The sequence below is a fragment of the Myxocyprinus asiaticus genome, chromosome 25, assembly GCF_019703515.2.
Source record: "Myxocyprinus asiaticus isolate MX2 ecotype Aquarium Trade chromosome 25, UBuf_Myxa_2, whole genome shotgun sequence".
Taxonomy (NCBI): domain Eukaryota; kingdom Metazoa; phylum Chordata; class Actinopteri; order Cypriniformes; family Catostomidae; genus Myxocyprinus; species Myxocyprinus asiaticus.
In genome coordinates, this window is record NC_059368.1 from 21,310,588 (window position 1) to 21,337,082 (window position 26,495).

The following is a 26,495-nucleotide window of genomic DNA, read 5'->3' on the forward strand; positions in this document are numbered from 1 at the left end:
CAACAGCTTGCCCGTATCTCTCGCATGCCTGGTTCACTGCTTGTGGGTGAAGTCTCCATTCTCCGTAGAGTAAATCCGCTCCCGTGTTTTATTATGCCCGGGACATGCGTTGCGCGTAATGAATGAGTGTGCACTGCTCCACACAATCAGTTTCTGTGCTAGGATGTGCATTTGAATCGAGCGTGCACCTCCTAAAAAAATTATGTTTACCAATTTTAGCCATAGAAAGTGGGGAAAAACATTAGTGAAGTTTCAGCCATTGTACAAAGGTGTCTGGTTTTGTTCCTAGCAGGCAGAAGATGCCTTAACCCCACCCTCCACCCTAATTGGAGCATGTAAGGCTAAGTAGCCTCTGCCAGGAACAACTCAGGACACCTTTCTCACATCACGTGAAGTTTCAGGAAGTAAAAAAAAATGGATACTGCATTAAATGAGTTTTTTAACACGATAAAAAAAAAAATATTAATCGCAGAAATTAACGTGTTAAATTTCTCAGCCCTAGAATATTTATAAATTAACATTAACCAGGATTAATAAATGCTGTACGAAATTATTGTTCATTGCTAGTTCAAGACATTCACGCTAGCTAATGCACAATGTTAACATACAGAATCATAGTGTAAAGTGAAACCATCAAGTTATACTCTTTAATAGTGTCAGTTTAAAAGGCTTTCTATGTTTGTGAAGTTCTGACAGAGTGATCAGGTTATCACCCTAACTATTTATGCATTAGAATAGCCATAAAATCACACTCCCGTCTACAAAAACTGTCTCAGCAAAGTATACATGGGCACAATGCTAGTCTAGTGCGTTTGTGTTGGCAAGTACACTCACACGCTGGGCAGTGCTGCAGATGGCAGAGTAGCTGTCTCTTGCACCCTGCTGGTGGTTCTGAATTTGCTGGCGAAGGCGAGCCTGGAGGCGCACACCGCAGCCGGACAACAGACCCTCTCCCTTCTCCTTCAGTGTAGCCAGACGCTCCTCAAAGCCTGCTATCTCCTCCATAATAGCCTGAGATGATGCGGTGATATTTCCAAACACACATTCAAGTTGAGTGAGAAAGAGGTTTGAAAACAGAGGCAGAGTCTACAGAAGTCTACTCCAGAAGATTTTGATTTCTTAGAAACAGCATATAATATTCCTGACAATTCTGATATTAACACGAACTCTTCATACAGTATTATATGATTTTGTATAACATTCTAACAAACAAGCATTGAACATGACAGTACATCACATTTTCATATTTAGGTAAACAAAGCGTCCGATTATCATTTGGTTTTCATGGTTATTTGAGGTGTAATATTCTTCTGTGAAGCCTTATGGTTTGTCACCTTATGTCTCGCTAGCTGCTGAGTGGCGGCTTCAAGTCCACCACTTGATGATGGGTCAGGAGTCACCATTCTGCTGGACATCTGTAGTAGCCAACGCTCTACTTCCTGTAGATCTTTGTGGTAAGCTTCCTGTTTCTTCACCTGACCCTCCAATCTTAGAACATGGGTCTAAGAAAATAGGAATGATTAAGATATTTGCAAGCTCTGTGGAAGGGCATCTATGCTGAATGACCCATTTTTGCAGCTTACAGTATTTCATATAAATGTTCTGAGTGGATTTGGAAGGGAGCTTTGCCATGTTAACTTTAAAGTTTGTCTACAAAGTGAATCAAAATATTTTCTTTCAAAAAAGCAAGAAAAAAAGCTTTGGGTTAACGTAAAGTAGCCTTGTAGTGAATGTGAGAGCTCACCTTTGCTGAGCCACACAGCTCCTGGTAGTCCGCCTGTAGTCTGGCCATGTTGTCTGTGATGGAAGGGGAGTGGAGGAGTGTCATCAGAGTTTTTCCTTTCTCTAACACGAAGTTCACAGCAGAATCACGGGACAACAGTGTCTGCTCCACAGCCTGGACACAACAGAAACAACCAGCACTCAAGCTTCTAGAAGAGTTCTTCACAAAATTGAAGATTTTTATATCACATTAGTACTGCGACTCTATCTGTCTATCTATCTATCCATGTACAGGCCGATTAATCAACCTAAATACAATTATATGTACCTGTATAATTATAGCTTTAATATAGGATGAAGACAGCAAAAAAAATCTCCTACCTTATACTTGGCCAGCTGGGCTTTTCTCTGGTAGAGTTCTACTTTGGGTTCTACAGTAGAGCTAAGCAGGGCTCGAGTCTCCCAAAGCCAATGCATTTGGACCTTGTATCTTTCTTGGAAATCTTTATAGAGCACAATGCTCCTTTCCAGGGTCGCATGCTCTTCCCGTAGCCCCAGTATAAGCTCTTCAAGCTGTGATCGCCCTGTTTGAACTTCCCTCTCTAGCCTGGATGCTCCAGGGTCATCCAGGAAAGAAACGGCTAGCTCTGCTCGCTCTCGAAGTGTTTTGAGTAGGCTGTGACCATGATCCATCTCCCCCTGTATAGACTGCAGAGTGAGAGAATATTATATTCTCTTTAGCAGTGTTTCCAAACCTTTCATGTCCCCCTACATCAATACCAAACCAGAAATGGCTTGATTTGAACTCATATTGTACTAAACATTATTTGGTATTATCATTAGTTGTATATTAAGAGTTACAGAAATGTACCTCTGTTCGGTGTATTTATACAGTGATGCACATATATTCCTCACTTGTGTCATTCACACTAATTAAAGCAGTTTACACATAATATTTGTTTTGTTTCCTTGCCTTAAGAAGAAACTGGATGTGATAGAAATACTGTAGAAATAAAATAATGATTTTAATCATGATTAATTAAGTTGACAGCCCAAATATATTTCAATTACAATTTCTGTTTTATACAAGGTAAACTTAGCACTATCAAAATCTTTCCAAGTACCCCCTGGAACTGGAAAGTCTCCCATGGCAGGGCCATAGCCAGGAATTCTGGGCACCTTCCATCAATACTACTGGAATTGTTTAGGTTTTCCGCACCTTTGGGGCCCTAAAATCATTCCCAGCTTTCATCTTAGCAGCCATGGCCCTGCCCCATAGGGTACACAATACTCTATAGTGCTACTTTTAAAACGAAATACCATAAAAGGGTACAAAAAGAGCAACAATGACAAACAAAACAAAAATAAATCAATAAATTAATGAGAAAATTAATGATTATTAATGCAATAATTAAATTAATGAAATTAATGCCAAATGTGAAATAATTATGCCTTCCCCAGTGTGCAACCAAGACGTGTATTTCCTGTTCCTGACAGTTTCTGATCCCCTTTTTCATTTGAGGCTTCAGGTTGTGAGAGTGCTCCTCTGAAGTGGACTTTTCTGATGGGCTCTTTGAAGCCTGCCAGACTCCTGACATCGGAGTGCGGAGACCCGGCGAGGCCCCGGTCAGAGATATGAGAGGAAGACCCAATTACCCAGGCCTTAAATAGGGCTGCCACAGTGGGGTTTCCCCAGCAAAAAGCATACTCAGCCCCACCAACTCTCTTCTGTCCTTTACCTTTAAGCATGAAGCTTCTCTATATGATTTCAGCCTGTCATCTCAACAAAGAGCAGTACATGAGCGGCCCCTGGCTGTACAGCTGGATGTGGGGCTACTGCTGAAGTACTGCCAGGGAAATGAGATCCAGTGTTTTAATGATCATCACTACACCCAAATGAGAAGGAAAAGTTACTGATGCAGAAAGATGTAGGAACAAGGATAATTGGGCCGAGAAATATGATGGATTAATTTGAATTGGGTTGGCATCAAATTTCACAACTAATTGCATGCTTATTCATTCACAAAAATCATTACATACATGTACATGGGGGGGGGGGGGGGGTTGCCTACATTGTGGGGACCAAATGTTCCCACTAGGATCACAAAACCTGAAATCACATACACTGTCCTACACAGCCAACTGTCCTCACAAGGAAGACAGCTTAAGGGACTAAACAATGTTTTAATGAAAATGTAAAAATGCAGAAAGGCTTGTGTAGTAAGGGTTAAGTTTAGGGGATAGAAAATATCATTAGCTCAGAATAAAAAACAAAACAAAACAAAACAATAGAAATCAATGGAAAGTCCGGACAATGATAGAACATTAAACGTGTTTGTGAGTGTGTGTGTTTGGACAGTCACCATGTCACTTTGGTCTGCTGCATCTGTGCAGCTCCACTGATCCAAAAACACTGATTAAATGATAAGCCAAAGCCAAACAGTATATGTGGATATGTATGCATGTATTTGTGTATTTGTGTGTATGCATACAACTGTGAAAGAGCAGAGTGGGCATGTGATGCTGAAGCATCACATCAATTACACAGTATGTGCCAGCAGGTTCCACAGACAGACCGCTCCTTCATCTCAGCTTTCACAGTGGGGGAGTGAGCGAAGTGGATGTGTGTGTGTGTGTGTGTGTGTGTGTGTGTGTGTGCATAAAGCTTTTGTTGCTTTGTCTTCTTAAAGATATGATCAATATGTCTATAACATAAAGAGACACATGTGCGTGCACACACACACACACACACACACACACACACACACACACACACACACACACAGGCTCTTACAATCTCAAATATGGGCGCAAAACTGTGCCAGGCCCACTGAGAGTTATAGTCTGTAATGTGTGTCATTTTATCAGGCCAAATCAATAGCTCTTCAACCACAGGATAAAAAGGGGTGATAGTTTCATCTGTTCATCTCTTGCTTTCATTAAGTAAAAAGAAAAAACATCTTTGCACAAGTGTTAATCTATGTTTGCAGATTTAAAATATATGCCTAGATACATTTGTTTAGGATGAATGTATTTTATGATCAAATGTTTCAATCAAATATACATAGCATGTATTTTGTCATAGTTAACAAAAGAAGAGTAACTTTGCATAAAATTGATTAACCCTCTATTGCGCTGCATTATTCTCTTTAGTGGTTACATTCATTGCATCCATATCCACTGCATTTACAGTATATCCATTCCACTGTTGCTTATTTCTTGGCAACAAAGACATTTAAGCAAATTCTTATAAACATAAGAATAATTTGCATAACTGCAACTGTTTGAAAATTAAGTTTACAATATCTGAATCATAGTTCACATCAATCAAAAATGTGTGTCCTCCACACAGAGAATCATGCCAGAAAAAGATTTTATCAAAGATTTAATGACTGCCAGGATGTAGTGTGACCAACAAAAAACTTTGACAAAAGTCAAGTCATAACTGCACCATTTTATTGCCATCATATTTGCATCATATGCTTGCAAGTGAAAGATCATACAACAAAAAGAGGGTTGAATTCTGATGGAAATTGTAGGGTCTTCATTCCAAAGTATTAAGCTCCTATACAAGTTACAGATACAGAATGATGTTCTCATGTTGTTGGTAATGTAAGTGTTTTCACTGTGCCATACCTCCAGCCTCTTCATCTTCTTTTCCATGGTAATGTGGTCAAGGGCCTCCATTCTTTCAATAACAATTTTGAAACTCTTCCTCGCTGCACTCAGCCAATCAGAGAAGATCCTGAGAGCATTGTCAGCCTCTGTGATGCTCTGCAACTCCTCCTGGAGCTGTTTGAGGGTCTCCTGAATGACAGAGGGATAAATCAAAAGGCACACTGTCAAGAACACTCATTTGTGTTTGTGCATTTCTTCCTAATTTTGTTCCCCACATCAGCATGTAGTGTTTTGATTGATCCAATGCTGCATACTTGCAACCATTCACTGCTGAGGGCTTGAGGCTAAGCTATTTTGTCACATGACATGCACATTGACATGCAGATCGCTCGTGAACATGGCACCAACTAACGCTTTGTGCTGTGCTGAGCGCACACCTACAGTATCTGCAGAGACATAATCGCTCTTGACTGCAGCGCATGTGACGGCCTGTTGTTTCTCGCAGAATAATCAATCGCTTTCTTTTATGACACAGCCAGGGTGTGTGTGCATGTTTGTGAGAAGTGGGCAAGAAGAAGACGTGTTACAGCAAGTGTTAAAAACAATTCAGCTGTTGCCAAGGAAGCAGAAGCACCGACTGATGGGTAAGATTGGCTCTTATACTGTTTAATTCCAAGCTTAGGTCTCAGTGTGGGAAAGACATTGATTTTTCACCATGTAGTTTTTTTTTCTGTCCTCCCAGAGGGACAGGAAATAAATAGAAGCTGTTTACCAGGCTGGATAGCTCCAAAGTTTATACGACTGTGAAATTAGACTTATCAGAGTGTTTTGACAGCAAAGTCAGAGATAAGTCAATGACACCAGGTTCTACTAACAGAAATATCATTATGGAGACAGACGAATACATACAGAATGACTTAAACTTGTTTAACCTGGTTTTGCAGTGTTAGCTAAAAATTACATTTTTAATTAGAAATTAAAAATAACTGAAATATAGTGAAAAGGGATAGGTCACAATGGTCGATCATTTGTCCAATAACTGACTAGTCAATTTGTGAGGCTGACCATTTAATCCAACATTTTTCTTTAGTTATAGTGATATTTTTAAGGACAGTGTTTAATTAGCATGCTATGCTTTAGTTGGTAGATGGTTTGCAAAAGTTTTTTACATTCTTCTCTTTTAAAGAACTTTAGGTTACTCATATGACCCCGGTTCTCTAATAACAGAAGTGAGGCATCTCACTATGGGATATAAGGATATATAATATCCTGGAAGCACCAATGACACCATGTCTGTCAGTTGACAGACCAATCATAGCAGTTATAAGGGAGCCCCACTTCCCTCATTTAAGACATTGCCTAAGGTCCCTTCTTCATGCAACTGCAATTAGGGAAGTGTGGTGAGACACCTCACACCTGTTTTCAGAGAACCGGGGTTACGTGAGTAACCTAAAGTTCTCTTTCTAACATTAGTTCGGTATCTCACTATGAGATATAGCCAACTCCCGTATTGCAGACCAGTCAACCGACATGTGCAAGAAACCAATCAAATTCCCAAAGAATGGATAGGAGGGAACAAAGGACACACTTGTGCTTTCACTGTGTTATTGTTGATGTTTTTTTTAATCATCGGCAGATTGACTACCCACACACCAAGGACTGAATAAGTCAATGATGACTCTGTAACATCCAGTCTATAAAATCTGACAAAAGTGTGAGGTGATGCCCAACTCGCAGCCGCACAAATGTCCTGGACTAAAACGCCACTAAACAGCGCCCACAAGGTATCCATGCCTCTGGCAGAATGAGCTTTCAAGCACTCTGGTGGACCCCAGAGTATTATATATGAGACAGACGCTGTCGTGATATGGGTCAGCCTTTATGAGAATCAGCCCATGAAACAAAAAGCTGATTACTTCTCCTTAATGCCTTTGTTCTTTGTTCCAGTACGAACTGGACACAAACAGTGAAGCCGCTCATCCTTCGATGAGGAAAAAGGCAGCGGGTAAAAAGCCAACATGTCCACTGGCTTACAGCTAAGCACAGAGTTGCTCATCATCGCTCGTCAGAGCCAATAACAAAGATCCCTTTAGCGAAAGGAGCTTTAATTCTATACTTTTTACTGGTTCAATGTGAGCTGAGAAAGCACTTTCAGGACCATGGACAGATTCCATGACGGAACTACCGGTTTTGACACCCTGTTCTAATGCCGAGCGCCCCTCATAAACCTGCAAACAAGCGGGTGTTGACCTATTGTATTAGAGTAAATTCCGAAATGACAAGCCGATATGCAGTGAGATAAACCTTAACGGTAGAAAAGGCTCTGCCTTTTTCCAAAAGTTCCTGAAGAAAAAACAAAACATCTGCCACCAAACATAAAAATGGAACAATGTGTGCACACCATTGTTTAAACAATTTAGGATTGTACGCGGAGCGCGTTGAGGCAGCCCTCGTGCTCTGAATCATCTCAGTCAACCTCGGGGCTAAACACTTAAATTTAGCCTCTCATGGGCCAGGCCCAAAGAGCTACTCAGTCCTGGTCGGGGTGAAATATTTCCCCCTGTGCTTGTGACAGCAAGTCTCTGCATAGCGGGAGCAGCAAGGGCTGGCCGAACAAGAGTTGTATTATCTATGTCAGCAACAGTTTCCCTGGCCAGTTCGGGACGATATGTATGACCGAGTGACCGTATTCTCTTACTCTTCTTAGATTTGGAATGATTACACTAAAATCACCGCGGCCTAACCTGAGTGATGTGTCTGTCATAACCACTTTCCTCAGTGAGACCACTCCTAAAGGGATTTCTTCAAGAAGGGAAGCGGGGACTCTCCAATGACGGAGAGTTTGCATCCCCTCTGACATCACTCTCACTCTGCGGATGAGATGATGGTGAGGACACAAGTGCTCCGCTGCTATCCAGTGCTGACACTCTCTCATTCGCAGTAGTCCCAATGGAATGACTGACAACGTTGAGGCCATCAGACCCAATAGGCGTAGATAAAGCATGAATGATACTTTGTTCCTGTGGCAGGGAGGAGGGCGGGGTTCAAGCCCTCGAGAGGGATAAAGGCAACCGGAGGCGGCAGTTCGAGAGAGAGTGAGTTACGGGTAGCTGACTTGTACGTGTTTGTGTCTTTTTGTTTAAGTTTATTATTAAACTACTATTTATATTGTCAAGCCTTCTCGCCTCCTCCTTTCCCTTTTACCTTGTTACACTGGTGCCGAAATCCAGGAAGAAGGAGGGATGCGCCATAGTAGAGTCCTCGCCACTACCATCCACCCCAACAGAGTAGGGGGACGGAGGAGCCGGGGGACAGAGGAGCCCGGCCGCCTGAGAGCGGAGGAACGGCCGCCGACCGCAAGGGGAGGAGAAACAGACATAGATCGTAGTTCAATTTGAGACCTAGATATATTATTTCTCATCAGGGCATCAGACTGCTCTTTGTCTCATTTATTTTGAAGCCTAAGCTCTCCAAATTAGATACCAGTGCTCTCATATCTATCTTTGCTGGCTGCCGAGACGGAGCGCAGAGGAGTATATCGTCCAGATAAGCCAACACTCTGAAACCCGTTAATCTCAGAGGTGTTAGCGCTGCTTCAACACACTTGCTCAAGACTATCGGTGCCAATTAAAGTTCAAAAGACACCTTCAAAAATTTGTAGGCAACACCATGATAGGAAAACCTTACGATTTTTCTGTGTGATGGATAAATCCATACATGAAAATGTGTCTTTCAGATTAATTGACGTAAACCAGTCTCTGGGAAGAATAAATTGAGAAAGCGTTTTGAGCGTGAGCATTTTTAACTTGTAACTTCTGAGGTGTTTGTTGAGGTTCCACAAATCCATCATGGGACGGAGATTCCCCCGCCCGGGATGACAAAATATCTGGTGTAAAAGCACTGACGGATGACCTCCTGTGGTACTAACCTTATTGCTCTTTTGCTCATCAAATTGACTATTGCTTCCTCTAAAATCTGAGCTGATTCCACCTATGCTGCTGACATTACCACACTGTTGAACAGAGGTGGTTTTACAGTGAATTGCAGCCGATGACCCCGTTCTATCATAGGGGTCACCCAGGGGTTAACTGTGCATGCGCGCCAACTCTGTGCCTAAACAGAGAGTGGCCCGCTGCAGCCCTCACTCACTGATGGTACTGCGGCAACATCTAGCAGCTAGTGTTGTCACTAGGACGGCTGGAATAAATTGTTTGACCAGGGCAGCACAAGATGGCAGACATGTACCGTCAACAGATCTCTCTCCATACCCTGGCCTGCCTGCTGTGATGGCCAGTCAATGGACAGTTTGGCCACCACCTGTCTGCCCAATTCAGTTAGGTCCAGCTCTCCCTGAACTAGAGAATGGGATTTGTCCATTGCACTGCCCGGCTGGGAAGTAACATGAGCCGGGAGAATAGAGTCATCCTCATCTTCCTCGCCATCATCCTCCAAAAGGCGATCATCATTGTAATCCTCCTCTTCCCAGTCCCCCGCAATAGGGGCAGAGTCAAATAGGGGAGGCAGATCGGGGGAGACTTCATCCATTAGATCGCCCTAGTTGCTCTGTTCCTGTGGCTGGGGCAGGGGGTCTTTCTCCGCTGGTGATGAAAAAAAAACAGGGGTCTTATATATTTGACACCGTGACCCACACCTTCCTTTCCAACACATGCCGTACAAACCGGGAACAGTGTGGGCAACACTCAGGAGAGCAGTCTATGCATGTCTGACCCCCAGACAGGCAATGCGTAGTGGGTGGGAATCCTTGGGAGAGATAACAGATCCACAAGCACATGGACAGGAAGGATCTTTTCCCTTCGCTCCGCTGCTAAGTGAACTCGTAGTTGCTCAGTGAGTTTGCCAGGCTAATTATACAGGGCATCCTTAAGACCAGTTAGTCGACTAGTCATTTAGACTACCTACTGACTAGTCAGTATTGAAAATATGTAGTTTTGCACATCTCTAACAGAGAAACAGTAGTAAAACACACTTAAAGCTTATTGAATGATGCTACATAATTCCCTGAAATTATTAGTAAGGTAAAAGTGTTAAAGGCTGTTAAAGGTTGTAAAAGGCTGACTAACCTGTATCCGAAGAAGCAAGGCATGGTAGCGGGCAGTGTGCTGGGTAACCCTTGCACTGACACGACCACTAACATGAGCATCCTCTACAACCTGCTGAGCAAGAGCACTGAGGCCTTCCAGATCACCCAGACGCTGAACAGCCTCCATTTGCCACCACTGCGAATTGGGAATGGCAATAAAATGTCATCAAATTTTCTGACACCAGTGCTAATGGAAAGAATCCATATGTAGAATTTTCCGGTATTTATGTCGCTATTAGTATAACACTGTCAAAAAGACTTTTGGAAAAATAAAAAAAACATAATTTTAACACAGCTCACCTTCAGGTGCTGCAGCTGGGCCTCCTTTGTAGTGATATCAGAGCGCCGATGACTTCTCACCCTAACTTTAAACTCCATGTCTACCAGCCACTGGTCCAAGCTTTGGAATAGACCCTCCAGCTTCTGCACCCTTGAGAGGGCCTGCTCTAAATGGACTTTGGTCTCCCCAAGCCGGTCTTGGTACCCCTGCCATTCTGTCTTTGCAGTTTCCAAGGCCCGATCCTCAATTTGAGGGGCACCCCATGAAATGACTCTGTCTCGACTGGCAAGAACTGAGCTGAGCAAGTTATGTCCCTTTGGGCAATGAGACTGGAGCATCTGGAGATGTTATTAAACAGAGAGAAAGAGTGAAATGTCTGTAAAAAATAATCTGATTACTGACAAAGGATGTTTGAAAAGTTGTATGTTCATGTCCCATTTCTGCTCAGCTTGGTAAAGATTAGGCCTAGAATATAATAAGGATAAAAAAATATTGTGGTTATATTAACCTGCAATTCTTTTAAAGTGTTTTCCAGAGCATTTATATCTTCATCCAGGGGTGAGAGGAGGGCCAAACTGCTCTGCTCTTGCTCCAGCCAGTCTTCAAACATGTGCAGTCCTCGCTGGTACTCTTGGTGAAGCAAAACTAATTCTTCTGCTTTACTGACAGCAGCCTGGAACACCAGTAGTATATCTTACTTCCTGCAATCTCAAGGACTTCTTCTACAGATCATTGTGGGACATTTGGTTGACTGCTTCATATTACTTGTTAAATATACTGTATCCTCATGAAAAATTTAGATCAAGCAATGGCCTACAGCACCAGAGGTTTGATATGCATACCTTTGCTTTATCTTTGATGGCTGTATATCTCTCATTGAGTTTCTGGATCTCCTGTTGGGTGGCTGTGTGTTCAACAATGTTGGAACCCTTGGTAGCAATGGTCTCTAAGGGGCTGGAGTGGCTAAGAACTTCCTCATAGAGGAGCTGTTCAGAAAAACACATCAAATAAAGAAATACAAGCTTTCAGTTGGCCTTCGATAGAACACTGAGATGTAACTCAATACTCAAGAATCTCAGAGACTCACACTTACATACACCCAAAATATAGCAAGCTAAAACTGACCTGACCCATATCAGTTGTGCTGAATCATACTTTAAAAAAAAAAAACAGGTAATATCTCCTATAGAGGCCCTACAAGTAGAGGAGATTCTATGTTTCTCTAGGCTTAATAAAACCTATGAAAAGTATCAGTTGCCTTGGCACGGCCCAGATTGGCTGTCTTGTCCCTCATTTCAGCATAGTGTTTGTCTGAGTTTCCAAGACTCTCTTCCACTCGCTCCATCCAGCACTCAAACTGACTGACATCCTCCTGGTAACTGGTCCAGTGTGACAAGGCACCCTCAAGCTGGCTGTAAATGCAACATGTAAACAAGACATCCTATGGCATGATTATTCAAAAGAATCTACAGTGCATCCGGAAAGTATTCACAGCGCTTCACTTTTTCCACATTTTTTTATGTTACAGCCTTATTCCAAAATGGATTAAATTCATTATTTTCCTCAAAATTCTACAAACAATACCCCATAATGACAACATGAAAGACGTTTGTTTGAAATCTTTGCAAATTTATTAGAAATAAAAAATGAAAAAAACAATGACACTCAAAATTGAGCTCAGGTGCATCCTGTTTCCACTGATCATCCTTGAGATGTTTCAACAACTTGATTTGAGTCCACCTGTGGTAAATTCAGTTGATTGGACATGATTTGTAAAGGCACACACCTGTCTATATAAGGTCCCACAGTTAACAGTGCATGTCAGAGCACAAACCAAGCCATGAAGTCCAAGGAATTGTCTGTAGACCTCCGAGACAGGATTGAATCGAGGCACAGATCTGGGGAAGGGTACAGAAAAATTTCTGCAGCATTGAAGGTCCCAATGAGCACAGTGGCCTCCATCATCCGTAAATGGAAGAAGTTTGGAACCACCAGGACTCTTCCTAGAGCTGGCCGCCCGGCCAAACTGAGCGATCGGGGGAGAAGGGCCTTAGTCAGGGAGGTGACCAAGAACCTGATGGTCACTCTGACAGAGCTCCAGCGTTTCTCTGTGGAGAGAGGAGAACCTTCTAGAAGAACAACCATCTCTGCAGCACTTCGCCAATCAGGCCTGTATGGTAGAGTGGCCAGACGGAAGACACTCCTTAGTAAAAGGCACATGACAGCCTGCCTGGAGTTTGCCAAAAGGCACCTGAAGGACTCTCAGACCATGAGAAACAAAGATTGAACTCTTTGGCCTGAATGGCAAGCGTCATGCCTGGAGGAAACCAGGCACCGCTCATCACCTGGCCAATACCATCCCTACAGTGAAGCATGGTGGTGGCAGCATCATGCTGTGGGGATGTTTTTCAGCGGCAGGAACTGGGAGACTACTCAGGATCGAGGGAAAGATGAATGCAGCAATGTACAGAGACATCCTTAATGAAAACCTGCTCCAGAGCGCTCTGGACCTCAGACTAGGGTGAAGTTTCATCTTCCAACAGGACAACGACCCTAAGCACACAGCCAAGATAACAAAGGAGTGGCTACGGGACAACTCTGTGAATGTCCTTGAGTAGCCCAGCCAGAGCCCAGACTTGAACCCGACTGAACATCTCTGGAGAGATCTGAAAATGGCTGTGCACTGATGCTCCCCATCCAACCTGATGGAGCTTGAGAGGTCCTGCAAAGAAGAATGGGAGAAACTGCCCAAAAATAGGTGTGCCAAGCTTGTAGCATCATACTCAAAAAGACTTGAGGCTGTAATTTGTGCCAAAGGTGCTTCAACAAAGTATTGAGCAAAGGCTGTGAATACTTATGTACATGTGATTTTTTTTTTTTTGTTTTTTTTTTTTTTCTTCATTTTTTATTTTTAATAAATTTGCAAAGATTTCAAACAAACTTCTTTCATGTTGTCATTATGGGGTATTGTTTGCAGAATTTAGGAAAATAATGAATTTAATCCATTTTGGAATAAGGCTGTAACATAACAAAATGTGGAAAAAGTGAAGCGCTGTGAATACTTTCCGGATGCACTGTATGTTTCAGGAAATGCTTGAACAAAAACAATTATCTAATTCAGATACAAGAACAGCTAGATAAAAACAGACTGGTTGACAGAAAGCTCTTTGACCTTTTACACTGTATAGATGCTGACAGGAGTGAATCCCAGGAGTCTTTGAGGTCTTGGATCTGCTTGCGTACCACTGGTACACCTTCAGCTGAAGTGTTCCTCTGGACAGACTCCCCTCTGGTAAGGAGCATCTTCAGCTGGATTTCTCTGCCCTGACAAGCTGTCAGAAGAGCCTGGAATAAATCAAACATCATGTTGCACCTTCAACAGCTACAAATATATGAAATATACAAATATACAAACCAATGATACTAAAAATACACTGTTAATAGGTCTGGTAGTTTACTGCAATTATGAGAACATAAAACATCAATATCAAGAGTGTTATATGTTATATAACTGCCGTGGTTAATGTTGGCCATAGTAGTTAGAAAGATCTGTAAAACTGTGTTTAATGTAAAAAAATGTGTAAAACAAATGACAATGTACCTCGAGCTGGCCCATTCTGGTGATAAGCACACTCTTGTCAGATGTTGGGGATCTGCAGGTCTTGAGTACCTGTTGGGACTCTGAAACCCAGTTCTGAAGTTCCTGCAAGCCCTGCGAGAAAAGCTGATGCTCCCCCACCACTCGTTCTACCCTGGAAACCTTTTCCTGCAGGAGTCAGCAAAAATAAATCAAGACTAGAGCAGAAGACTGGGAAAATAAGGTTCACTACTTAATGTATACAAAATACTAAAAACAAATGCAAAGCATTATTCCATCAGCTGTCTATACTAAACAACATTACCCATAAATAGGGCTGGATATTGCCAGCCACCTCACGATACGATACGCATCACGATAAATATGTCACGATACGATATATTGCGATACATCACAATATCATTGTTCGATTTCCTTATGATTCATATGCTCTCAATTTCATTCCAATAACTATTGGTATATTTCAGTTATGTCCATTTTGCTTACAAATGAAAGAAATTCTCTCTCAGTTAATGTTTTTTATCAGTAGCTTTTCTTCACTTTGGTCACATTTTAGCTTTTAAAAATATACAAATGTCATGTATTCCATCAATAAATATGATGTCAAAATGTTTTACATGTGTGTGTGTATATATATATATATATATATATATATATATATATATATAATCTACTACCGTTCAAAAGTTTGGGGTCACTTGCCTGAAATGTTTCTCATGATCTTAAAAACCTTTTGATCTGAAGGCGTATGCTTAAATGTTTGAAATTAGTTTTGTAGACAAAAATATAATTGTGCCAACATATTAATTTATTTAATTACAAAACTAACATTTTATTTAAAAGTTTTACAATTTTATTTAAAAAAAGTTTTTGAAATGGATGACTTGGACCAAATAATTAAGAAAAGCAGCCACTAAGTGCCCAGCATATAGATGGGAACTCCTTCAATACTGTTTAAAAAGCATCCCAGGGTGATAGCTCAAGAAGTTGGTTGAGAAAATGCGAAGAGTACATGTCTGCAAAATCTAGGCAAAGTGTGGCCACTTTGAAGATGCTAAAATGTATTTTTGATTTTTTTAGTAACAACATAATTCCCATATTTCCATTTCTATTATTCCATAGTTGTGATGACTTTACTATTATTCTAAAATGTGAAAAAAAAATATAAAAAAAATAAAGAATGAGTAAGTGACCCTAAACTTTTGAATGGTAGTGTGTGTGTGTGTGTGTGTGTGTGTGTGTGTGTGTGTATATATATACACTGGTGGCCAGAAGTTTGGAATAATGTACAGATTTTGCTGTTTCAAAAGGAAATTGGTACTTTTATTCACCAAAGTGGCATTCAGCTGATCACAAAGTATAGTCAGGACATTACTGATGTAAAAAACAGCACCATCACTATTTGAAAAAAGTCATTTTTGTTCAAATCTAGACAGGCCCCATTTCCAAGCAGCCATCACTCCAACACCTTATCCTTGAGTAATCATGCTAAATTGCTAATTTGGTACTAGGAAATCACTTGCCATTATATCAAACACAGCTGAAAGGTATTGGTTCGTTAAATGAAGCTTAACATTGTCTTTGTGTTTGTTTTTGAGTTGCCACAGTATACAATAGACTGGCATGTCTTAAGGTCAATATTAGGTCAAAAATGGCAAAAAAGAAACAGCTTTCTCTAGAAACTCGTCAGTCAATCATTGTTTTGAGGAATAAAGGCTATACAATGCTTGAAATTGCCAAAAAACTGAAGATTTCATACAAAGGTGTACACTACAGTCTTCAAAGACAAAGGACAACTGGCTCTAACAAGGGCAGAAAGAGATGTGGAAGGCCAGATGTACAACTAAACAAGAGGATAAGTACATCAGAGTCTCTAGTTTGAGAAATAGACGCCTCACATGTCCTCAGCTGACAGCTTCATTGAATTCTACCCGCTCAACACCAGTTTCATGTACAACAGTAAAGAGAAGACTCAGGGGTGCAGGCCTTATGGGAAAAACTGCAAAGAAAAAGCCACTTTTGAAACAGAAAAACAAAAAGTAAATTGGACAACAGATAATTGGAAAAGAGTGTTATAGATCTAAACCCCATTGAGCTTTTGTGGGATCAGCTAGACAGTAAGGTGTGTGAGAAGTGCCCGACAAGACAGCCACATCTATGGCAAGTGCTACAGGAAGTGTGGGGTGAAATGTCACCTGAGTATTTGGACAAACTGACAGCTAGAATGCCAAGGATCTGCAAAGCTGTCATTGCTACACATGGAGGATTTTTTTGATGAGAACTCTTTGTAGTAGTTTAAGAAGTTCTGAAATTTTTTTCAAATTGTAATAGTCATTTTTCACATTATTAATGTCCTGACTATACACTGTGATCAGTGGAATGCCACTTTGGTGAATAAAAGTACCAATTTATTTTCATAAGAACAAAATCTGTACTTTATTCCAAACTTTGGCCGCCCGTGTGTATATACATTTACATTTATGCATTTGGCAGACGCTTTTATCCAAAGCGACTTACAGTGCCTTTATTACAGGGACAATCCCCCTGGAGCAACCTGGAGTTAAGTGCCTTGCTCAAGGACACAATGGTGGTGGCTGTGGGGATTGAACCAACAACCTTTTGCTTACCAGTTCAGTGCTTTAGCCCACTATGCCACCACCATTCCATATATATGTGTGTGTGTGTGTGTGTGTGTGTGTGTGTGTGTGTGTGTGTGTGTGCGTGCGTGCGTGCGTGCGTGTGTGTGTGTGTGTGTTTGTTTAGGTGCCTAATTTGTCCTATTTAGAAGAATTTACACCAATATGTAGAACACGTGCTAAAACTCGGTACTATCTCTTTAAGGACAGGATTGAATGTCCGATTAGAATTAAATATTTACTTTTGTCATTTGTTTTATCAACATCTAACTGTACAGACCAAAGAGGGAATTATAAGAGACATTATCAATGACAAATGGATTAGGTGGATCTCATCTTTGGACACACATTATAAGGCAAACCAAACTTTTACTCTCAACATGCAGTGAAAGCATGCTGAACTCAGTGCTGAACTGGTGAGTGAAATTTGAAATATTACCCAGCAGTGGCTTATTACAGACATTTTAAGTCGCATATGTGAGTGATATAATCTTGTTGTAAAGTGCTGCACACAGATTAAAAGATTGCTTTTGGGATTTTAAGAATCGATATCGATATAATTAAATGAAGATCGCGGTTAGTCGGAAAATTAATATTTTTGCATGGTGTTAAACGCGTGAGTGAGGACCAGCGTGTCCGCGAGAGGAACAGGCTTAGTTTCAGTCTCTCATGCACCTAATAGAAGCATCTCTGACTGAATTGGGGAACGCCGCTCTGAGTTTGCACTTATTTTGACCTGCTTCGTCTTTATTGAACTGTTGGTCGTGATGTGAATACAGAAATAATTGAATAAAAATATCGATACAGGAATCTAAAGTATTGATAAGATATTGTGAAGAAACGTATTGCAATATATCGATATTTGATGGTATTGGCACAGCCCTAATTACAAATACTAAAATACACAAGTGATATGTAAACTAGTATTTAACTTGCTCTTTTATGGAGTAGGCAATCAAACAACACTGAATAAATCTGAATTGAATTAAACTGAATAAAAACGATTAAGAACAGATAATGAAATTCTCAAATGCAAGAAATTATTCCTTCTCCAATATTCAAAGCACATTAACATTTCATATATAAATACATAGCAGAGTTGTTAACATTTATTCTGTTTAAGAGAAAGTGGACAGTCGAAAGTGGAAAATAAAAATCCCCCAGACCATCCAGATTTTAAAAACTTGTTGCTAGACATTATTTAAACAATAGCAAATTTTAAATGTATAGTATATCACCAAACAGGCAATCATTATATCTACCATCACAATCAATGGTAGTAATGGACAAAGCAAGCACAGGACTGATGAAGTATTCAGACAGGTAGCGGAGGTTACCTTAATCAGGTTGCTCAGGGCCAAGTAGCATGCAGCCAGCTGACAGACCCGATGCACAAAGCTCTTCCCAGCACCCTGACCATCCCAGAGCCCATGTGCTCTTCCTCTCAGCCCTGCCAGTTCAGACTCTCTGGAGCATATCTCCTCCAACAACGTCTGAGCATGTGCAGTCAAGGGTCACACGACAAGCAGGGATCACAGGAGAAGAAAGAAGAGGGTTCATGCCACAGATAGACAAAGCACACACACACACACACACACACACACAAAAAACAATGAGTTTTTGGCTAAATCAACTGAGATGGACAGGTCATTGCATCTTATTCCATATAATGAAGTGAATGGTGACTGAGGCTGCCATTATGCCAAATATCTCCTTTTGTGTTCCACGGAAAAGAAAGTAAGTAATTCAGGTTTGGAACAACATTAGGGTGAGTAAATTATGTTTTAATTTTTTGGTGAACAATCCCTTCAATACAAATTTCTTGCTACTTTTCTTTAGATTAAAAAAAAGAGCACACTGTGAAATTGTCAGTTAGGCAGACACATTTCATGATAATAGAGTCTATCATGTTGGGTGCACTCAGGGGATAAAGGGATCAGGAGGCGAAGTGGGTAAAAGCAGGAAAAGGGGAGAGGGGCGGGAATGTATAATCACTCAGAGGACCTCTGTACACTGTACAGATAAACTGTTGGAAATGTAATTGCCAACAGAGCAGACAAAAGGGCCCAGCAGGTGACAAATCAATACAAAAATAGATATGAAAGTGATACGGCAAAAATAGAAATATTTATCTTTAACTTTCAAACCTCAATTCTACATTAATATTATTGTGAGCTTATAAATTGGGGTTTTTAGTGTTCTTTGAATGCAGTTGGAGAGCTACACTGCTCTGGAAATAACTTATTACTAATCTTGATCCTTTATAGTGGCAAAAAGCTGGACTCAGCAGAATCAACATTGACTGACAGGGTTTATTTCATTATCTCTAGCTGATACTAACTTATTTAATTGAGCTTTAGTACAGCAAAATTACTGCCACACTTAGTTGATTTCATCTGATCATTTAATTAAATGTTGACTACAGATGGAGTAGCCCTCTTTATGGATTATGCTAAAAAAGACATGGTACTGTAAAACAAGACAATGAAGACTAAATGCTGTTAATATCAATTCACTAATACTCTAGTCTCCAGATGTTTAATGGATAATATAGTCATAAATAATAGATAATACAGTAATAAGTAATAAATCAAATGTTTGCTGTTCTCCTATAAATGAATTCATTTGCACTTATTTTCTAAGTAAGGTCAGAGATGACAGGAATACAAATAGCAGTGACTGATTTCATTCAGTGATATCAAAGCATAAAGTTACGTATGTAACCCCGGTTCTCCGATAACAGGAGTGAGGTATCTCACTATGCCTTGTGCGTGAAATCATGGAAGCAATTTCTAGGTCCTTTCTACACACGCAGGGCGCAAACTGGGTACAAACAATGAAGCCTTTCTTCCTCTGATGAGGAAAACGGCAGCGGGTGAAAAGTCAACAAGTCCACTTATTGGCCATTAAACTGTGAATCGCTCACCTTTGGCACAAATGCAGGGTTTCTCTTGAGGATCACTTTCAAAAACTCCGGAGTGAAGCGCTAACAATATAGCTGTCTTTAGCGAAAGATGCTTTATACTAATACTCTCTATTGGTTCAAATGGGGGCTGAGAGAGTGTGTTCAGAACCATGGACAAATCCCACGGCGGATCAGTGGTTTTGAGAGAGGATGTAACCTCTGTGCTCCCTTCATGAACTTACACACCAGTGGGTGTTGACACATTGTTCCAGAGTCAAACCCAACATGGCATTCCGATATTGCTGCAAGATATACCGTAGAGAATACTCTACCTTTATCCAAAAGGTTTTGCAGAAAAGTCAGCACGTCCACCACAGAACATACAAAGGGAATCATGTCTCTGTACGCACCACTATTCAAACACACCCCACTTTAAATCATATAGAGATCACTTTGAGGCTGCTCTCGCGCTCTGAATTGTTTCAATCACCCTTGGAGGCAACCCAGTGGCATTTAAATTCATCCTTTCATGGGCCAGGCCTGAAGAGCAACTCAGCCTGGATGAGGGTGAAAAATATCTCTGTGTGCTCGAGATAGGATATCCCTGTGCAGGGGAAGAGGCCAAGGCTGGTCATAAAGGAGCTGAATTATCTCCACCAACCAAAGTTTCCCTGGCCAGTACGGGGCAATCGGTATTACTGTGTGACGTGCTTCCTTACTCTTTTAGAGTTGGGCCGATCAGGCCTAAAGGGGGAACGCATCTAACAGTTCATTTGGCCATGGGTGTGCCAGCGCATCCACACCCATAGGTGTATCTTCACTCCCCAGAAAGAAGAACAGAGGGCAATGAGTGTTTTCGTGCAATGCGAAGAGATCTACGGCAGCCTGCCCTAATCGCTCCCACAGCTGACTCACCACCTGTGGGTGGAGCCTCCACTCACCATATAGGGGATTTCCTCTGGATAATAAATCCGTCCCCCTGTTCATTACACCCAGGACGTGATTCGCCTAAAACAAGAGGAAGTGCGCACTGATCCACACAATCATTTTTTGTGCCAAGCTGTGCAGCTGCTGTAAACACGTGCCCCCTTGTCTGTTTATGTATGCCACTATTGTCATGTTGTCTGATTAGACTAGGACATGGTGGCCTTGAAGGAACTGTTTATGTACGCATTTTGTAGTGACGCGAGCCAAACCACATTCACAATTCTGTCTTCACACATCACGGCCCAACCTGTGAGTGATGCTTCTGTCGTCACCACTTTCCTAAGAGAGACTGCCCCCAAAGGGGTTCCCCGTGAAGGAAAGTGGTATTCTCTAACGACGGTTAGCGTGCATCCCCTGACGTCACTCTTACACTGTAGTTGAGGTGTCACTGGGCACACAAGCGCTTTGCTGTTACCCAGTGCCGAAACTCTCTCATTCGCAATAGTCCTAAAGGTTAAGGCCGAAACTGTTGAGGCCATTAACCCCAACAGACACAGATACATCCTGAAAGGGACTGTTCTCCCCATCTGAAAAAGGGATAAACAACTGCAAAACGATCTGATGCATTCCTACGAAAGAAACATTCGATACAGATCGCAGTTCAGTCTGAAACCCAGATCATTTATTTCCTGAGATGACACTAGACAGCTCTTTGTGTGGTTATCTCGAAACCTACATTTTCCATATGAGACACTAACTTGTGTCTGTCTCTTAGAGGAGCAGATCATCCAAATATGTGGACACTCTGAGACCTGCTCTCCTCAAGGGAGTCAGAGCTGCCTCCACAAATTTGCTGAAAATTATCGGAGCAAATGAAAGTCAGAACGGAATTTTAAAAAATTCAAGGCTTTTCCGTGACTTGGATAAATGCCTGTATGGAAATATGCGTCTTTGAGATCTACAGATGTGAACCAATCTCTGGGATGAGTATACTGAGACAGCACTTTGAGCGTGAGCATTTTGAATCTGTATTTTCTAAGATGTTTGCTGAGATTCCGCAAATCCAAAATGGGGTGGAGACCTCCCCATTTTGTGGAGATGATGAAATACCAGGAGTAAAACCCCTGACAGCTCTCCTCTGCCGGTACCACCCTTATTGCTCTTTTGCGCAATAAAGGGCTTATTTCTTCCTATAATTTTTCCTCAAATAGAGCGACTACTCCATCTCCCTTCTCTTCTTGTTTGGTGGGGAGAATAGGTCGCTTACTTTGTGTGGAGGGGAGGTGTACAGAAATCCCTGGGTGCTGTTCAATGTCCCCTCTTTTCCATATGAGATGCAGCTAGGTCGACCCCACCTAGAGATTGGCAGGGCAATGTTAAGCGGCTGCTACCTTGAAGGACGGCCTCTTTGCCTGAGCTGGTCTCAGCTGTGTTTACAGCTGGTACCTGTTCATGGGGGACGGCCTGTGAAGGAAAGTGGTATTCTCTAATGACGGTTAGCGTGCATCCCCTCTGATGTCACTCTTACACTGTGGTTGAGGTGTCACTGGGCACACAAGCGCTTTGCTGTTACCCAGTGCTGAAACTCTCGAAATCCCGCCTGTCCCCCTTTTGAGAGGCTGTGAAGCTTGCACGAGCCGAAACGGGCGTGCAATGACCTTGCGAGGGAGGCACATATCAAATGCTTATTTTTTTTCTAATTGCTGTAACTGATGCCCTAAATAAAGCCTTAAGCTCCACCAGGGCATCAAGAAAGTCAAGTTACTCTTTGTCAGAGAGATCTGAAAGTCCCAACCATAATGCCCTCTCTCCCACCATGAGAGGCCCATTCTACGACCACAGCTCTGAACTGAGAAAGCCGCCCGCCCGGCCCATTTCCTGCATATTATGTATATCAAGACATGAGAAACCCCATGTGAACACACTATGGGAAAAAGGTTTCTTCCAAAACCTTTTCATCTCTGCCACGCATGTTGGAACGGCAGGACTGAGCTGTTTAATGGGAACGAGACGTGACGGCAGCCTCTTCCCATCAAAGGGATCCCTTTCCGTGCCCTGTTCCCTTTCCTGTGCTGCTGCCCTACAGCACATCTCGATCAGATCAAGATCCACAGGTGTCGGGGAAAGGGAGCCCCCATTCTGCCCATTCGGCAGCCTTGGATGGTTGAGGTGGAAGGATCGCATCCTCCTCCTCCTCGAGAAGATCACTCGTAAAGTCATCCTGCTCTTCTTCTTCTTGTCTCTCCTCAACTGAGACATCAAAAAGAGGAGGGAGGTTCGGCAAGGCCTCCTCCATAATGTCCCCCCAACTACTGGAATCAGGTTTTGAGAATTCGTTCTCTACCAGTAGCAGGGAAAGATACGGGTATCCTGTTCTCGCACCCGAGACTCGCCTTTTACGAACACTAAATGGGAACTTAACGCAGTAAGGCAGCACTCAGTTTACCTCCAGGCAAGCGATCCCACAAGCACACATGCAAGAAGGTTCCTTCCCTTTTGCTCCGCTTGGTTTTGCAGTGGCCATGGTCCAGTGATTATCCTCCAATATCAATTGCTTCCATGATTTCACACACGAGGCATTCTTCTATAGTAAGATACCGAAAGAATGTCTGAAAGAAAACTCTTTCAGTATGGATAAGTCAATAAAACTATCTCAGAGTACCTGAAGTTTGGAGAGCTCTAGTCTCTTGGCAGACAGATCATGTAGGCGAGCACTGCTCTCCTGTACACTGATCTCAGTTCTGTTCAGCCAGTCTTGCAGGGGTTCCACACTCGCCTCAAAGTCCTGCATCTGGCACTGCAAGACCTGAGCACAGACATTCATGTTACACATGTGCCTCAATTCATACATAATTTTTCTTACTTGCTTAAAAAATGTGATGATGTAATCCAATTAGGGATACACCGATCCGATACCTGGATCAGTATTGGCTCCGATACTGAAGTTTTTGACTCAGTAGATTCAAAGCCGAGAAATGCTGTATGATAACAGTATTTTCTAGAACAGTATCACACCTAACTCAAAGGAACATTAATCTCACCCAGGATAACTACAAAATAAACCCATGTCAGAACATAAAACGACATAATTACCATTACACAGAACTTTAAACATAACTATAACCCCCAATAACTTTGAAATGTTAATTAATAACACCCCCAAACAGTCCCCAAAACCTGCACAGATGTACCTCATTAATTATGCTATGACAACAGCCAACAGCAAGTCCTCAATTATTAACAACAACAGATGTTAAAGTATATTCCTGCTAAGGACTATAATTCGATGTAGTTTTAGCATCTGATATACATTTAAATAGGTAAATGTGCCATTTTGCCCTTTGCACCAAGAAAAGTGAAAAAATGCAGACGTCTGATCAATCCATCTAACCACTGATCTACAAAAGCCCGTAACCTGAATAAAAAAAGAGAAATGAATGAATGTGGATGAGGGCGTGCTGGCTAGTTGTCACTGCCATTCTATGTTGTTTGTAGACGCGTATTGAACTATAAGGAGATATAAGTCCAGATGTTTAAGTAAGTAGTTATAACTTGCATTATATAACTTATATGATAGTCGTAGAATGACCATATAAGGTTTGCACAATGTTATCAAGCTAAACTGTTTGCACAATGCTATCAAGCTTATCAAGTAAAATAACGAGTTTTAAAACATATGTGGGTTTTGTGTTATTCTCCTTTTTATTTGATTAAATTTGACTTAATTCACAATGACAAGATTGATATTGAAGATCAGTCTTAAAGTCAGCAGAATTAGACAAAGTAGGATAATGAACAATATTGCTTTGTATCCTATTATTGATGATGAGGAAATAACTTTAACCCTTAACTCACACAATGTTGAATGCAATATGCCATTTTAAAAAGGTAGCCTATAAAACACATGGCATGCTTGTGTAACATTGTTAGATGCAGACACAAACAATAAAATGACTGTCAAACAATTTAATAGACACCCATACACAAGAACATGCAGTTTAACCAATACAGTGTTCCAGAAGTATCTGAAACTGAAGACAGCTGCCTTATCAAAGGTATGCATGAACTGTGCAATGACAGTCTCTCTCTGTGCCGGTGGCACGGAAACAGATTTGAATCTCTTTAGTTAGATTACGTCAGCATTCAAACTGTGTAAGTTGTTAAATAACTAGTCAGTCACAGTGATTAGACAATGTTGGAATCTGGTCTGGTATAAATTGGCCATATTATTTATTTATTTATTTTTTATACATTGGCTATATTGACTGCGGAATGTTGTTGTGATGACATCACAACCAGCCCAGTTTGCTGCCCCCCCACTTCAAAACTCGTTCCGGCGCCGGTGAGTACATGTAATAAACATAAACAATTAAATAAGCAGAGAATTTTTAGAAAAAAAAAACAAATTTACCTACACACATATAGAAACACACAGCCCAGCTCTACCTGTAAGGCCATCTCTCTTCTCTGTAAGTTATCCATCAGGCTTCTCCAGTCATCTCTGGCTGTGTTCGATTTGGCGCTGATCGCCTCCACCCTGTCTGCAGCCACAACACTACTGAGCTGCTCTCCATATGATAGAATGGTGTTTAATCTGGCCTGGCCCTGCTCCTTGTCACTCATGAACTCCTGTGGAGCAGAATGAGAAAGACGTCACCCACACAGACACAAGTAGACTATCACAGATCATAGGGCAGCAAGTGCGATGAGTAACATCCAGACATTGACAGTCGCCCAGCAGGGATCTCCCACCATCTGTGAAGCGGACACGTTCCCTTCTTTTTTCGCTTTCTCCACTCAAACGGTACAGATGCAATTATGTATGACCAAAAGCATGTCTGCTGCCGTATTGCTGGTTCAGGACAGTAAGCCATGCGGAAATATCGTTCCACATTTGAGATGCCTGCGATGGTAAATAAAAAATGAGCAGCCAGCGTTTCTCTTCCACCCATCTTATTTCCTGCTTTTGTGATTTTTCTATTCTCAGTAACCCTGTTAGTCCCCTTTTTTATATATCTCCCCTCTTATTGTATGTGCCTATTAAAAATGGGCAATTTTGATCATTTTGTCTACTCAAGGACTTAACAGATAAATCTTCAGAGTACACGAGTACCAATGGCCGCTGGTGCTTTTCAAGAGTGGGTAAGCACAGATTATTTTTATTTTGGTGTTTGCAAAGTTGCTCCCAAAAACTGCTTTATCTAATACACAAACAGTGATTTCCTAAAGAAAATTATTAAGTTCAGAATTATTCCTGAAAAAAGAAATAAAAACAATAGGCAAAATTTAGCATTATGAACGCTAAAATAAATGTGTTACGTCAGATCACAAATAACTGTGCCCGTATCTCCAAGCCGCCGAACACTCTGCATTCAACAGCATGCATTTACATTTCAAACGCTGTCAGTTATATACATCACATTCAATTATTGCCCGTATAGTCCATAGTTCTGCCAATTTGAAAGCACCACCAATCATACAATCATATTAATTGTTTAGAGCCTCTGGTCCAATTAACATCAGTCTTTCACTCCATTAAAATGAATGGTACAGGTATCTGCCATTGACCCTCATTGAAGCACAGCTTCTTGAAGCACAGACGTCTATTGGCATATTATTGAAGAAAAAACAGATTACAACACTTGAAGGAACAGCGTAATAGTGATATGTGATATTTTATACTTTTATTTTAAAGCTCGTTTAAAGAC

At 41.4% G+C, this 26,495-nt stretch overlaps 1 protein-coding gene across 1 annotated transcript in view; it reads right to left on the bottom strand.

The window, feature by feature from the left end:
• syne1a (spectrin repeat containing, nuclear envelope 1a) overlaps window positions 1-26,495 on the bottom strand; it is a 193,871-nt gene that overhangs the window by 83,528 nt on the left and 83,848 nt on the right. Inside the window, exons 58-72 of the mRNA XM_051654915.1 lie at window positions 25,234-25,416; window positions 23,450-23,593; window positions 18,293-18,448; window positions 14,323-14,487; window positions 13,894-14,066; window positions 11,980-12,133; window positions 11,564-11,707; window positions 11,230-11,394; window positions 10,742-11,059; window positions 10,422-10,577; window positions 5,359-5,529; window positions 2,104-2,430; window positions 1,745-1,897; window positions 1,335-1,502; window positions 835-1,011 (exon numbers count right to left, since the gene is read on the bottom strand). Coding sequence (XP_051510875.1) covers window positions 835-1,011; window positions 1,335-1,502; window positions 1,745-1,897; window positions 2,104-2,430; window positions 5,359-5,529; window positions 10,422-10,577; window positions 10,742-11,059; window positions 11,230-11,394; window positions 11,564-11,707; window positions 11,980-12,133; window positions 13,894-14,066; window positions 14,323-14,487; window positions 18,293-18,448; window positions 23,450-23,593; window positions 25,234-25,416 — 2,754 coding nt within the window. The remainder of the gene's footprint in view (window positions 1-834; window positions 1,012-1,334; window positions 1,503-1,744; window positions 1,898-2,103; window positions 2,431-5,358; window positions 5,530-10,421; window positions 10,578-10,741; window positions 11,060-11,229; window positions 11,395-11,563; window positions 11,708-11,979; window positions 12,134-13,893; window positions 14,067-14,322; window positions 14,488-18,292; window positions 18,449-23,449; window positions 23,594-25,233; window positions 25,417-26,495) is intronic.